This window comes from Solanum tuberosum, unplaced genomic scaffold (assembly GCF_000226075.1).
Source record: "Solanum tuberosum cultivar DM 1-3 516 R44 unplaced genomic scaffold, SolTub_3.0 scf00390, whole genome shotgun sequence".
NCBI lineage: Eukaryota > Viridiplantae > Streptophyta > Magnoliopsida > Solanales > Solanaceae > Solanum > Solanum tuberosum.
Window position 1 is genome coordinate 12,348 of NW_006239313.1, and position 15,859 is coordinate 28,206.

The window sequence follows — 15,859 nt, forward strand, 5'->3', positions numbered from 1 at the left end:
GGGATAAACCCCCAGCCCTAGGCCTTATGAAATTCTAAGAAACCCTAAACCCTAAGAAATCCTAAGAAGAGCTAAACAATAAAAACCTTTAAAACCCTAAAACTAAAAATTCCAAAAACAAACATTAAAAACCCTAAAAAAATTCGTTAATCTAAAACCCTAAGTCCTAAGCCGTTAGAACTCATATATCGTAAAAACAATAATGATCCTAAAAAATCTTTATCAATCCTAAACTGAAAACAACTCTTGACCTAAAATTTTTTAGAATAACTTAAGCACTAAACCCTAACCTAAAATCCCTTAAACAAAACCCTAAACTTTTATTCATCATGTTCAGATTATATTATTCTTATATATGCTTTGTTAAATAATATATATTTGTTTAGCTTTGTCATGTCATACATGCTCAGAATCTTTCAACTGCTGATACATACTCTACGCTACCTCTACTCTTGATGTAGGTTCAGGTCCTCAGCATTTAGATCATGCGGAGATCGGTTCCCGATTCGTATTCAGCAATATCAGTGGTGGGTCCTCATTTTTCGATGACGATTTACATGTTTTAATATTCAGTCTTTCATTTTAGTTTCAGTTTTGCTAGAGTTAGCTGGGGGCTTGTCCCAGCATCTCTACTTAGTTAGAGACTTTTATTCATACATTGTTTTTGTCACTCCCTGAGGTTAGCCGCTTGAGGTAACACGAGACCTAGAAGTACGAGTGACCCCAAGCTAACTTTGATTTGGCATATCATAAGCATATTAGATCAACACATTTAAACGCCTAATCTAATAAATCTAAAACCCCTAAGAAACCCTAAACCCTAAGAAACACTAAACCCTAAACCTTAGGGAAACACCAAAACTTATGAAACACCAACAAACCCTTTGCCTAAGAAATCCTAAAGCCTAAAAAACCTCCTTAAAAAATACTAAAGCCTAAAAACACCCTTAAAACCCGTAACACCTAAAAACCCTAAATTTAAAATCCTAAGCCCTTAACCCAAAGAAACCCTAAGCCTTAAGAACCCCTAAAAATCACTAAGAAATCCTAAACCCTAAAAATCACTAAGAAAAACTAAACCCTAAAAAGTCTAAAAAAAAAAAACTTTAAAACCCATAAACCTAAAGAACCCTAAATCCCAAACTCTAAACCTTGAACCCTAAACCCTTAAAAATCATAAGCCCAAAACCCTAACCCTAAGAAAACCCCAAACCCTAAACCCAAAAAAGCACTAAGAAAACCAAAACCCTAGAAAACAATAAATTAATTTTTATAAACTCTAACCCTAGAAAACCTCTAAAAAAAATGTTAAACCTAACAAACCTAAACCCTATTCTAGAAAAACTCTAAACCTAAAACACTAAACACTACACCCTGAATGACCCAAAAAAAACCTAGGAGACCTTAAATGTTCAACTCAAACCCTAAGAAACCTAAACACTAAACCTTAGGGATAAACCCCAACCCTAAGCCTTCTGAAACTATAAGAAGCCCTAAACCCTAAGAAATCCTAAATCCTTAAAAATATAAACATTACAAAACAACAACAAAAAACAGTAAAAACTCTAAACCTAAAAAATCTTAAACCTAACAAACCTAAACCCTAAACCGTAGAAATATCGTAAACCTAAAACATTAAACCCTAAACACCTACACCCTAAATGACCCAAAGAAAACCTAGGATACCTTAAATGTTAAACTCAAACCCTAAGAAACTTAAACCCTAAACCGTAGGGATAAACCCCCAACCTTAAGCCTTATGAAACTCTGAGAAGCCCTAAACCCTAGCAAATCCTAAGAAGAGTTAAACAATAAAAACCTTTAAAACCCTAAAACTAAAATTCCAAAAACAAACCTTAAAAACCCTAAAAAATTCCTTAATCTAAAACCCTAAGTCCTAAGCCGTTAGAACTCATATATCGTAAAAAAAATAATGATCCTAAAAAATCTTTATCAATCCTAAATTGAAAACAACTCTTGACCTAAAATATTTTAGAAAAACTTAAGCTCTAAACCCTAACCTAAAATCCCTTAAACAAAAACCTAAACTCTTATTCATCATGTTCAGATTATATTATTCTTCAATATGCTCTGTTAAGTTATATATATTTGTTCAGCTTTGTCATGTCATGCATTCTCAGAATCTTTCAACTAATGATGCATACTCTATGTTACCTCTTCTCTTGATGTAGGTTCAGGTACTCAGCATTCAGATCACACAAAGATCGGTTCCCGAACCGTATTCAGCAATATCCGTGGTGAGTCCTCATTTTTCGAGGACGATTTACATGTTTTTATATTCAGTCTTTCATTTTAGTTTCAGTTTTGCTAGAGTTATACATTGTTTTTGTCACTCCCCGAGGTTACCCGCTTGACGTAACACGAAACCTAGGATCATAAGTTACCGCAAGCTAACCTTGAGTTGGCATATGATATGCATATTAGATCAACACCTTTAAAAGCCTAATCTAAGAAATCTAAAACCCTTAAGAAACCCTAAATCCTAAGAAACACTAAACCCTAAACCTTAGGGAAACCCCAAGACTTATGAAACACCAACAAACCCTAAAGCCTAAGAAATCCTAAAGCCTAAAATCACCTTTAAAAGTACTAAACCTAAAAACACCCTTAAAGTCCCGTAACCCTAAAAACCCAAAATTTAAAATCCTAAGCCCTTAACCAAAAGAAATTCTAAGCCCTAAACCCCTAAATCGTAAGAAATCATAACAATCATGAAAACCCCTTTTAAAATCCTAAACCCTAAGAAACACTAAACCATAAACCTTAGGGAAACCCCTAAACCTCAAGACTTGTGAAACACTAAGAAATCCTAAAGCCTAAAAACACCTTTAAAAATAATAAACCTAAAAACACGCTTAAAACCCGTAACCCCTAAAAACCCTAAATTTAAAATCCTAAGCCCTTAACCAAAAGAAATTCTAAGCCCTAAGAACCCCTAAACCGTAGGAAACCATAACAATCTTGAAAACCACTTTCAAAATCCTAAACCTAAAAACACTCTAAACCTAAAACATTCAACAAAAAGTTAAGCCCTAAACCTTAAAAACCCTTAAATAAAAACGTAGACCTTATACCCAAAGAAACCCTACACCTTAGTGCTAAACTTTAAGAGATAAAAAAAAATCCTAAAAAACTGTTAAAACCCTAAACTTTTAAAAACCGCAAACCCTTAAAAACCCTATAAAATTCGTAAGTTCTAAGAACCTCTTAATCGTTAACAAACCATAAAAATCCTAAACACCTTAAAACCCTAAACCTAAAAATTCCTCTAAACCTAATAAAACCCTAGAAAATCTTAATCCCAAAACCCTAAATCCTAAAAACCCCTTAAAAAAACCAAAACCCTAAGAAAACCTAAAACGCTAAATAATATACCCTAAGAAACTCTAAATCCTTAACTCCAAATCATAGGGCTAAACCTTAAACCCCAAACCATATGGAATCCTAAGAAATCCTACACCTTAAAATCCATTTAAACACCGAAAACTATAATACCCGAGGAAAAAATAATCCCTTTAAAACCATAATCCCTATAAAAAAACCAAAATATATTAGGCTTACGTAATCCTAAATCTTAAGAAATCCAAATTCTTAAAAGAAACTAAGAAACCCTAAAACATTTAAAAACCTTAATCATAAAAATCATAAACCTAAAAAAACCATAAACTCTAAAAACACTTAACCTAAAATCCGAATCCCTAAAACCTAAACGAAGAAACCCTAAGAAACTCTAAACCTTAAACCCTTATAAACCATAATACCCCAAAACCTAAGATCCTAAACCCTAAACCCAAAAAAATCACTAAGAAATCCTAAACCATAAAAATCACTAAGAAAAACTAAATCCTAAAAAACCTAAAAAAAAAAAACTTTTAAACCCGTAAACCTAAAGAACCCTCAGTCCCAAACTCTAAACCTTGAACCCTAAACCCTTAAAAATCATAAGCCCAAAACCCTAACCCTAAGAAAACCCCAAACACTAAACCCAAAAAAGCACTAAGAAAACCAGAACCCTAGAAAATAATAAATTTATTTTTATAAACTCTAACCCTAGAAAACCTCTAAAAAATCTTAAACCTAACAAACCTAAACCCTATTCTAGAAAAACCCTAAACCTAAAACACTAAACTGTACACCCTGAATGACCCAAAAAAAACCTAGGAGACCTTAAATGTTCAACTCAAACCCTAAGAAACCGAAACCCTAAACCTTAGGGATAAACCCCCAACCCTAAGCCTTATGAAACTCTATGAAGCCCTAAACCCTAAGAAATCCTAAATCCTAAGAAAATATAAACATTAAAAAACAACCATTTTTTTTTCAAACTCTAAACCTAAAAAATCTTAAACCTAACAAACCTAAACCCTATTCTAGAAAAACCCTAAACCTAAAACACTAAACTGTACACCCTGAATGACCCAAAAAAAACCTAGGAGACCTTAAATGTTCAACTCAAACCCTAAGAAACCGAAACCCTAAACCTTAGGGATAAACCCCCAACCCTAAGCCTTATGAAACTCTATGAAGCCCTAAACCCTAAGAAATCCTAAATCCTAAGAAAATATAAACATTAAAAAACAACCATTTTTTTTTCAAACTCTAAACCTAAAAAATCTTAAACCTAACAAACCTAAACCCTATTCTAGAAAAACCCTAAACCTAAAACACTAAACTGTACACCCTGAATGACCCAAAAAAAACCTAGGAGACCTTAAATGTTCAACTCAAACCCTAAGAAACCGAAACCCTAAACCTTAGGGATAAACCCCCAACCCTAAGCCTTATGAAACTCTAAGAATCCTTAAACCCTAACAAATCCTAAGAAGAGCTAAACAATAAAAACCTTTAAAACCCTAAAACTAAAAATTCCAAAAACAAACCTTAAAAACCCTTAAAAAAATCCTTAATCTAAAACCCTAAGTCCTAAGCCAATAGAACTCATATATCGTAAAAACAATAATGATCCTAAAAAAGCTTTATCAATCCTAGATTAAAAACAACTCTTGACCTAAATTTTTTTAGTAAAACTTAAGCTCTAAACCCTAACCTAAAATCCCTTAAACAAAAACCTAAACTCTTATTCATCATGTTCAGATTATATTATTCTTCAATATGCTCTGTTAAGTTATATATATTTGTTCAGTTTTGTCATGTCATGAATGCTTAGAATCTTTCAACTGCTGATACATACTCTACACTACCTCTTCTCTTGATATAGGTTCAGGTCCTCAGCATTCAGATCACGCGTAGATCGGTCCCCGATCCGTATTCAGCAATATCAGTGGTGAGTCCTCATTTTTCGAGGACGATTTACATGTTTATATATTCAGTCTTTCATTTTAGTTTTAGTTTTGCTAGGGTTAGCTGGGGGCTTGTCCCAGCATCTCTAGTTAGTTAGAGGCTTTTATTCATACATTATTTTTGTCACTCCCCGATGTTACCTGCTTGACGTAACACGAGACCTAGGATCACGAGTGACCCCAAGCTAACCTTGAGTTGGCATATCATTAGCATATTAGATCAACACCTTTAAAAGCCTAATCTAAGAAATCTAAAACACTAAACCTTAAACCTTAGGGAAACCCCAAGACTTATGAAACACCAATAAACCCTAAAGCCTAAGAAATCCTAAAGCCTAAAATCACCTTTAAAAGTACTAAACCTAAAAACACCCTTAAAACCTTAAACATCTTTTTTTTGTAGTTTTGCCAATACTCAACTTCTTTGGCTTACTGTTTAGGTTATTGGATTTTTGCTTCTTAACATTCATCTGCATGTTTGTAGGCTACTCTCTATCTTAAACTCTGCAACAGTCTTTATCTTCCTTATCTCCAAGCGCGGTGCATTGTTTGATCTACTTGAGTCCTTCCTGACTACTAAATCTTCGGAAGGTCTTCGTGCAAGTCAACTTGCCTGTAGGGTAAGCATTATTCCTAAATTTTATGTTCACTCATCTCCTGTTAGTGCCTTCTATGTTCTCTTTTGGTTAATTGAGTTTGTTGTTTTTCTTGGTCTAGGTTGTGTTCTTTTTTCAGAACAGTGGTTGTTCAGGAAAGCAACCCTTGTATCATCCACGTAGCTAGAAGCTTTGGGGTACTCATCAGATATATGCAACGGAAGAAGCTTCCAAACTGATGATGGATGCCCTTATTTCCATGCATATGGAATTGAGAAGATCCTATGGACCTGAAGAGTCTGGTTGCCCTCAATGGATCAGATGGGATAAACTTGAACTAGGCAGTGAAAGGATAGAGCTTGGTGGATGGCTGTCATACAGGTAACACTTCTTATTTCATTTAATAGAAAGATCTATTTTTGTCACACTTCTTGTGATTAATCAAGTAGTGTGTTCCAACTTACGAGAACTACTCTGCTACTTCCACTTGTGCTTTAAAATGCTAGTTGTGCTTAGATGTAAATGTTCTAGGTGATACAACCACAGAGAAATAACGTACCTTAAAAAATGAGGAACACATGATGCAGGGATCTCATAATTTTTCCCACCAATACAAGCACACACCCTTTTCATCCTAAATTTGATCTACTAGTTTAAGTATGTCATAGTCTTCAATTATTTCTATGGACTTGAGGATATGCTGCAAATGAGTTAGTCATCTGAGTAGAGTGGACATTACATTGCAACATGAAAATAGTATGTAGTTTTGGTTAGAGTAGTATCTCCCTACAAATTTCAGTGAGCCTAGTCTTCTAGTGGCTCAACTTTGTTTGGAAGACGTAATAAGTTACTGTATAATTTCTGAATTTGTCCTGTATTTCCCTGTGGATTTTTAGTATTAATGCTATAATACAATTATCTGGAGTTTGGTTAGACTAGTAATTTCTACAACTTGCCTTTATAGGCATTTTCTATTTTTATTGATTTGACAGCTATATTCCTATTTTCTCATCGAAAAACTTAAGAAGGGTCTTCTTCTTATCATGGATCCCTAAGTTTGTTCCGTGGTTGAAGAAAATATTCACTTGAAAATTATGTCTTTACAGGATTGAAACGTATCCCGTGTATGCTCTTGGAAGAAGAGCTATCAGCTGAATTAAGTGATGAAGATGCAACAAACCTAATTCGGCTACTTTTTGCGTCAACTAGGAAGGCAGTTTTGGAGAAGATTGTTCCTGCTAGTGATAATAAAAAGAAATACTACACCAAAGCACAAAAGGTGAGGTTCTTTAGTTCTTCTTGTTGATACTCTTAAGTAAATGTTATATTTTTGCTTCAAACTTCACCGTTTACACTTGAGAATGGATTCCAAGAAAGTGCTTGTGAAATAATAAGTTGGTAATATTTCTGCAACCTGGTAGATCTGTACTGTGCTGCAATTTTTTTTGAACTGTATGTTTGTCTTAAATCAGGTCAGTTGGTCAAATACATCCAGATTACTTACTAGTATTATTTAGTGGAAGAGGTGCCATTTTCGTATATTATCATGTTACCATCTTTAACATTTTTCTAACAACATTAAGACGCTTTATTGTACTTGGAGTTTGATAATAGAGTGAGCAGTCAGATTATTTTCATGTATAACTGTGTTTGCTCAGTAGGGACATCATTCAATTTGTATGCAGAATGAGTATCTAGATGCTGTGGTTTTGATTTTTTGAATTCATAGAGTATCCCCTCAAGTTCAATATTTGTTTAGATTATTTTAGATAGGTTCCTTCTTTAGTGTTCTTTGTCAATGACAAATTATATTGGTGTTTTTCAGATTTCAGCCATACTACTCCGGGATACTGAATTTTTTGAATGCTTATGTTGCAATATCCAGGACGTGTTTGAAATTTCTAAGAGTGATCTAACCATTTCTATGATGAGGAATTATCCACAACTTCCTCACAAATTTATGTCTGACAAAGCAAAAATTCACCATCTACTTGAAATCATTGTTCATATCAACCTTGAGCGCGATTCTCTTAAAAGACAAGATCAGGTGCGTTTGTGGAACTTATTACGATCATGAACTATATAGGGGATTGCCAATATGAAGTAATTTTTTTTTGAACTGTTAACTAAAAGTTGTTTTCTTTTGCTTTTCCAGAATTTTACATTTGTTGTCCTTCTGAAGAAAAAGGCATTCCTTAAGCATGGTGTAAAGGAAGCTCTTAGATCTCGTGTAAAAGCTCTGAACTTCTGTGCTACTTTGAGTTGTGGGGAGCTACAGGACTTTGCCCTTAACAAATTTAAGGGGATTTAAGATGAGCTTGTTATCAAACTTAAATCTGCATTAAAAGAAGTTGCGGTATGTGCCATTAACAAATTGAAGGGGACTGTGTTTTATTGATGCGTTTTGGTCAAATGTGCAATTTTTGTTATTGCAGGATGGTGATGATGAATATTCACTGCTTTTTTAACTTGAAAAGGTTGTATTAACTTTAATTGTCTGTCAAGGCAAATTTCCATTGAAAGTTTGCATAAAGATCTTGCAGAGACTCTCAAAAACTTCAGAAGTATTGATGACGAGGTGGGTATACTGTAATTTGAATAATTCTTTTTCGTAGTCTTACCTATACTCAACTGCTTTGGCTTACTATTCAGGTTATTGGGTTTCTGCTTCTGAACATGCATCTGCATATTTGCTCTTGCCTACACTCTATCATAAACTCTGGATCAGTCCTGGAACAATCTATATCTTCCTTCATCTCCAAGCGCAGTGCCTTGTTTGAATTACTTGAGTTCTTCCTGACTACGAAATCTCCGGAAGGTCTTCGTGCAAGTCAACTTGCATGTATGGTAGCCATTATTCCAAACTTCTATGTTCACTTATCTCCTGTTAGTGTCTTCTATGTTCTCTTTTGATTGATTGAGTTTGTTGTTTTTCTTGGTCTAGGTTGTGTCATTTCAGAACAGTGGTGGCTGTTCAGGAGAGCAACCTTTGCATCCACAGAGCTAGAAGCTTTAGGGTACTCTCCAGATAAATCCATTCTTCAAAAGTTCTGGAAGCTTTGTGAATGCCAACTAAATATTCCAGGTGGTTTTTGCTCTCCCAGTCAATCAATGTTTTCTCTAAATTTGTGGCAGCTGTAGCACATCTTACATCAACATCCCCCACTCCAACTCCAGGTTCATCGTTATCTGCCCAAGCGATTTTCCTTTTTCTTTTTTTTAAAGTTTTAACTAATATAGCTTTTCAGTTTCAGGTGGTTCCATGTTTCTATTTGATTGGAAAGTACAACAAGATTTCTGTAAAGATGGTCATCATTGGAGGAAGAAGAAGGATGGTGAAACTGTTAATGAAACTAATGAAAAGATGAAGGTATGCTCTATTTTCCTAAAGCTCACTTGCTCTTATCATGTTATTGTAGGGTGCTGGTAAATTAGTATATATCGGTGGAGTTGTCTATGTTTTTCTGATTGCTCTTTTCAAGATCTCTAGTAAAAACATGAGATTGCCTGTGTTTAACAGTTACGGGTTTTATCTATGATTTAGTTTATCACAGACATATTTTTTTTTGATATCTTTACTGCTTAAAAGCAACTTTTAGGAAATTAGGTTTTTTTTTTGGGTGGGGGAGGGTGTAATAGTTTATTGATATTGTGGGGGAAAATACTCTATACGAGAAATATACCAATATAGTTGCCCTATGCTTGCAAAGTTGGTTTCCACCTCTGGATAAATAAAATTACCAAATTGAATTTTAAAGGAAGTCAAGAACCACCAATAAGAGACCATGTTAAATGTTCTCTCCAAGTTGTAGTAATATTTTCATAATAAGGTTACTTTACTTTGGTTTTAGCGTAAATCAAGTGAAACAACACCATTTTTTTTCTTTTTGTTATTGGATGCGTATTTTCCCTAAATATTGTACCCTTTTCTTGATTCAATTCCAGATTGAGGAGTTGTTTTGTTGAAACTTTATGGGTTTTCTTTTTCAACTTGGTATCATTCCAAGTTTATGCAGATCAGATCCACACGTTCTTCATTATTTAGATGGTTAGAAGAAGGGAAACTAACATATATATATATGTGTTATTTGATTTCTAGACTTGGAAATATTTACAGTTTCTTGTCAATTTTGGATGTAGGGAGAACATGAAAAAGTTCGATTTAGTGTTCTTTGGTATTATTTTCCAATGAATTGTAGTGAGGCAGACATGCAGTACAATTAATTGTCATTTTTACTTCTAATTGTCCTCAGAAGGGAAACATATGTGTTGTGGAGGTAGGAAAACCATGAAAAAGTTCATTTTATTGTTCTTTAGTATTATTTTCTAAGAATTGTAGTGAGGCAAACATGTAGTACACTATACACTAATTGTCATTTTACTTTTAATTGTCCTTAAGAAAGGTAATATATTTGTGTTACTCGATTTCAAAATTTTGAAATATTCAGTTTCTGTTTTGTTTGGATGTAGGGAAAACATGGAAAATTCATTTTAGTGTTCTTTATTATCATTTTCCTATTAATTGTAGTAAGGCAGACGATCATGTTTACTTAAAATAAAAAGAACTTGAATTTGTATATGACATATCAATGGATTCCTGTTTTCCTTCACGAGCTAGTCGTGTTTTGGCTACTCTCGGAATTCTGATTATGGTGGGGGTCATAAGAGATGGAAATGTGCTGTCGTATAGAATTGTTGATTGAATCTGTGACTTCAATCAAATTGAATGTGATATCATATTCACTTTCGACCCATTTTTGCTCCTTGGTCACTAGTTGACTTCCTAGTGCTCTCAAACTGTTAGGAGTGTATTTACTTGCGATTGTATAATCAATCTTTTACTAAGTTGTAGTGGATATTCTAGTCTTTTTATGGTGTTGTCATTTCTCTTCATTCATGAGCTTGTAATTGAATATGCTAATTCCGTAATAATAGTTGGTTGAAATGGAATCCATGAAAGGAATGGTAGTGGGTTGTTGCAGAGTTTTAGATAGGTTTCCCCATCCTCTTCTGAAAAAAGAAAGCAAAAACAGAATGGGATCACTTTTTTCCCAGTGAAATAGGATTTGAAGAGCTTTCACGATCATTCACATGAACTTCAGCAGGCAAGAAGGTAACTAGTGGAAGCTACCGTTTTGAGAATGCAAGATTGTGGCATATATTATTACTGAAGCTTGTATACAGGGAAAGAGCTGGGCATAAGCTTATAATAAAGAAAGTATTTATCAATACTTTGGTTCTTCTACTGAACTAGTTTTATTTTGAGCTTATTCATCTTTACTTATGTTAGGCTTTTATTTAATGACTTGCTTCATGTGGCTCTTTTATTATGGTGCACATTTTTTATTCCCCCTCTTGTATTAGTGATAAATGAATTGACTGATAAAGGTTCTTGTTGTGTAGGTAAAAGGACTGTGCGAGAAAGCGAAGGATATTCTAGTGCAAGAGAGTAATGTGCAGGTACGATACCTTATATAGCTTTTTCTAATTATTAACGAAACTAAAAAGAACTTGAATTTGTATATGACATATCAATGGATTCTTGTCTTCCTTCACGTGCTAGTCGTGTTTTGGCTACTCTCGGAATTTTGATTATGGTGGGGGTCATAAGAGAAGGAAATGTGCGGTCGTATAGAATTGTTGATTGAATCTGTGACTTCAATCAAATTGAATGTGATATCATATTCACTTTCGACCCATTTTTGCTCCTTGGTCACTAGTTGACTTCCTAGTGCTCTCGAACTGTTAGGAGTGTATTTACTTGCGATTGTATAATCAATCTTTTACTAAGTTGTAGTGGATAATCTAGTCTTTTTATGGTGTTGTCATTTCTCTTCATTCATGAGCTTGTAATTGAATATGCTAATTCCGTAATAATAGTTGGTTGAAATGGAATCCATGAAAGGAATGGTAGTGGGTTGTTGCAGAGTTTTAGATAGGTTTCCCCATCCTCTTCTGAAAAAAGAAAGCAAAAATAGAATGGGATCACTTTTTTTCCAGTGAAATAAGATTTGAAGAGCTTTCACGATCATTCACATGAACTTCAGCAGGCAAGAAGGTAACTAGTGGAAGCTACCATTTTGAGAATGCAAGATTGTGGCATATATTATTACTTGTATACAGGGAAAGAGCTGGGCATAAGCTTATAACAAAGAAAGTATTTATCAATACTTTGGTTCTTCTACTGAACTAGTTTTATTTTGAGCTTGTTCTTCTTCACTTATGTTAAGCTTTTATTTAATGACTTGCTTCATGTGGCTCTTTTATTATGGTGCACATTTTTTATTCCCCCTCTTGTATTAGTGATAAATGAATTGGCTGATAAAGGTGCTTGTTGTGTAGGTAAAAGGACTATGCGAGAAAGCGAAGGATATTCTAGTGCAAGAGAGTAATGTGCAGGTACGATACCTTAAATAGCTTTTTCTAATTATTAACGAAACTAAAATTAGAATTTGGAGGCATGTAGTCCTGATCTATACTTGCTTGTTAGATGGCCATTAGAGCCCTATATATGGGGTGTGTATTTCAGATTCTGGTTGAACCTTTCTGCCATTTTTTTGGGACGATGTGTGTTAAACAATACCTCAACCCTCTATTTTTGCTTTGGTTAACAAAATGCGAAACTGATTTGCTGTCTAGGAGTTCTGGAAGGACGACATGTATTCTGAAAATTCATTTATAAGCATCTTGAGGTGTATATTGTGTAATTGCACTTCCCTTTTTGTTTGGTAATTAGCTGATGAAATGTATGCCGCCTGAAAATTCACCTCTCATAGCTTATTTTGACTTGAATGAATCAAACATGAGTGTAATGCAATCCCAACCAAAATTTAAATAATAATATCTGTATATTTTTAAGTGGAGAGGGGTGGGGTGGGGGGGTTTGAATGCTTAAGCTCTACACATTTCTTTAAGATAATGTATGGTGTTTCTTTATGATTTTTGTAATAGAATAGAAGTAGATATCTTATTCCAATAGATAAGCAAGATATAAATACAATATACTAGGTGCTAATTTAGGAAATAAAATAAAGAGGGATTCCTACAAATCTGCTAGCTAATTATGAGGGATTCCTACAGATCTACTAGCTAAAAATATGCCTATGTATACTACTAAAATGATGTCTATATACATTTTGTAACACTCTCCCTCAAGTTGGAACATAGATATTAACCATGCCCAACTTGTTGCAAAGGTAATCGACTGGAGTTCCATTTACCTCTTTTGTAAGCAAATCGGCTAGTTGCTCTCCTGTCTTCACGTAGCTAGTGGAGATCAAGATTTCTTGAATCTTCTCACTAATGAAGTGACAGTCAACTTCAATATGTTTAGTTCTTTCATGATACACTGGGTTTGAGGTAATATGAAGAGCAACTTGATTATCACACCAGCATTTTGCCGGCATATGATGCTTCAACCCTATTTCAGTTAAAAGATGATGTATCCACATAATTTCACATGTATACTGTGGCATATGATGCTTCAACCCTATTTCAATTAAAAGATGATGTATCCACATAATTTCACATGTAGACTGTGACATAACTCTGTACTCAGATTCTGCAGTGGATCGAGATACAACACTTTGCTTCTTACTCCTTCATGCTACCAAGTTTCCTCCAACAAAGATACAATAACATGTAGTGGATCTTCTATTAATCTTGGAACCAGCCCAATCAGCATCTGCAAAACACTCAATGAGTATGGTTGTGATTGCTATACAATATGCCAAGTCCAGGAGCTCCTTTCAAGTAACATACTGTTCTAAAGCTGCCCAATGCTCGACCGTAGGTGTAGACATGAATTGACTTACAACACTTACTTCGAAGGCAATATCAGGACGAGTCACTGTGAGGTAGTTTAACTTCCCAACTATCCTTCTATACCTCTCTGGATTATCAGAAGGGTCGCCATCTTTCATGAGATGCACATTGGGAACCATTGGAGTACTGCAAGGTTTGGCTACCAATTTTCCAGTTTTTGCAAGTAGGTCAAGAACATACTTTCTCTGAGATAGAAGAATTCCCTTCTTGCTTCTATTTACTTCTACTCCCAAAAAATATTTCAATTGTCCCAAGTCCTTCGTATGAAACTTAGTATGTAAGAAAGACTTAAGGGAAGAGATCCCCTCAGAATCACCTCATGTGATGATAATGTCATCAACATATACAACAAGAAGGATAGTGCCAACTTTAGATTGTCGGTAGAAGACAGAGTGATCACATTTGCTCATTTTCAGTCCAGACTCTAGTCCACCCATAAGTCTGACAAGCCTGGCATTAAGTCTTGCCACGGAACCATTTGGCATACACCCACTTACATCCTACTGGTTTCTTCCCAATGGGTAAATCCACTAAATCCCATGTGTGATTTTCCTCTAATGCATGTATTTCCTCAAGCATCACATTTGACCATCAAGGATGATGCAAAGCCTCCTTCACTGTTTTGGGTACAGAAACAGAGTCTAGAGAAGCAATCAAGGATCTAGATGTAGGAGATAAGCGATCATAGGAAACAAAGTTAGCAATAGAATATGTGGATTTGCAAGTCCTTGTACCTTTACGAAGAGCAATAGGGAGGTCAAGTTGTTCTGGAGGATCAAATGGAGGACTTGGTGCAGGACATGTATCATCAGTCTCTCGTCTCCTTGAATAAACTTGAACAATTGGTGGTGTTGCTGGAACATGTATTGGTGGCACAGTAGTCGAGTGGTGCTCAATAGAGTCATTAGGAGATGGAAGAATAGCATCACTTGATTCCATAACACGAGTAACATGATAAACTAACCACTCATCTTCCTCCCCTTGACTTGTAATTTTAGGAAGAGAATAGAAAAATGGTGTAATCTCTGAAAATACCATATCATTCGACACCAGATATTTGCCAAGTTCAGTAGAATAACATCGATACCCCTTTTGAAGACGAGAATAACCCAAGAAAACACACTTCAATGCCTTAGGGTCCAACATAGTAACAGATGGACGTACATCTTGAACATAACATGTACTTCAAAATACGTTTGGTTCCATCGGAAATAAAGACTTGTTTGGAAAAAGAACACTGTAAGGCATATTACCAACAAGCACTGTTGATGTCATGCGATTAATCAGAAAACAAGCCGTAGAGACTGCATCGGCCCAAAATTGTTTAGGAACTTTCATTTGGAACAAAAGTGCTCGGTCTGTCTCAACTAGATGTCTAATCTTCCTCTCAGCAACTCCATTTTGAGAAAGTGTATGTTAGAAGATGACTGATGGAGGATACCGTGTTGTCTCATGTAGGATTGAAACAACTCTGACATGTATTCTTTTGCATTATCACTCCTTAAAATATGCACAGAAGCATTGAATTGAGTTTTGACTTCAGCATAAAAGGCACAAAAGTGAGTAAACACTTCAGAGCGACTTTTCATAAAATAAATCCAAGTCATCCAAGAGAAATCATCCACAACAGTGACAAAATATTTATGTCCAGTTTTGGAAACAACCGGACATGGTCCCCAAACATCAGAATGAATTAACTCAAAAGCTGATTCAACTCGTTTATTAACCCTTGGACCTAATGTGATGCGACGATGTTTTGCAAATCGGCATGATTCACTCCAAAGAAGGAACATTTTGAAACTGGGGACATAACTTCTTTTAATAAAGGTAAAGAAGGGTGTCCTAATCGACAATGTGCTTCAAATGGAGACAAGACACTTGAGCATGCAACAAATCGAGACTCATATTCATCAAGGATATATAGACCATCAATTACATGTCCTTTACCAATAACCTTATGCGTCGCAAGATCACGAAACAAGCAATGATTAGGAAAGAACGAAACATAACAATTAAGATCTCTAGTAAGTTTACTCACAGAAATCAAATTGAAGGCCAACTTCGGTAGATTTAATACAGAGGACAAGGTAATAGAGGAGGTTGTTTTGACGGTTCCAT

At 34.9% G+C, this 15,859-nt stretch overlaps 2 protein-coding genes across 5 annotated transcripts in view; both read left to right on the plus strand.

Annotated features, from left to right (window-relative positions):
• Positions 1-7,836: 7,836 nt before the first annotated feature.
• LOC107057860 (sister-chromatid cohesion protein 3-like) lies at positions 7,837-8,416 on the plus strand. Of its 2 annotated transcripts, XR_001471597.1 has the most exons (3): positions 7,837-7,964; positions 8,073-8,273; positions 8,353-8,416. XR_001471597.1 is itself a non-coding variant. In XM_015302921.1 (2 exons), the coding sequence occupies exons 1-2, from the start codon at positions 7,842-7,844 to the stop codon at positions 8,226-8,228; spliced, it is 279 nt and encodes a 92-aa protein (XP_015158407.1). In that variant the 5' UTR covers positions 7,837-7,841; the 3' UTR covers positions 8,229-8,346. The 2 variants fall into 2 exon arrangements, 1 of the variants encoding a protein (XP_015158407.1); XM_015302921.1 differs by lacking the exon at positions 8,353-8,416 and having other exon boundaries at positions 8,073-8,346.
• A 451-nt stretch (positions 8,417-8,867) lies between these two features.
• LOC107057861 (calmodulin-binding transcription activator 1-like) overlaps positions 8,868-15,859 on the plus strand; it is a 10,502-nt gene continuing 3,510 nt past the window's right edge. For 2 of the 3 annotated variants that reach the window (XM_015302922.1, XM_015302923.1), the window contains exons 1-3: positions 8,868-9,094; positions 9,172-9,287; positions 11,321-11,377. In XM_015302922.1, the coding sequence (XP_015158408.1) occupies positions 8,983-9,094; positions 9,172-9,287; positions 11,321-11,377 (285 nt within the window). In that variant the 5' untranslated portion in view covers positions 8,868-8,982. The remainder of the gene's footprint in view (positions 9,095-9,171; positions 9,288-11,320; positions 11,378-15,859) is intronic. The other variant, XR_001471598.1, reaches the window with a different exon arrangement.

Bases quoted from the DNA above. Each gene is read 5' to 3' on its own strand.
- LOC107057860 (XM_015302921.1), top strand. From the start codon at position 7,842: ATGATGAGGAATTATCCACAACTTCCTCACAAATTTATGTCTGACAAA. The intron at 7,965-8,072 runs GTGCGTTTGTGG...TTGCTTTTCCAG, and splicing joins CTCTTAAAAGACAAGATCAG to AATTTTACATTTGTTGTCCT.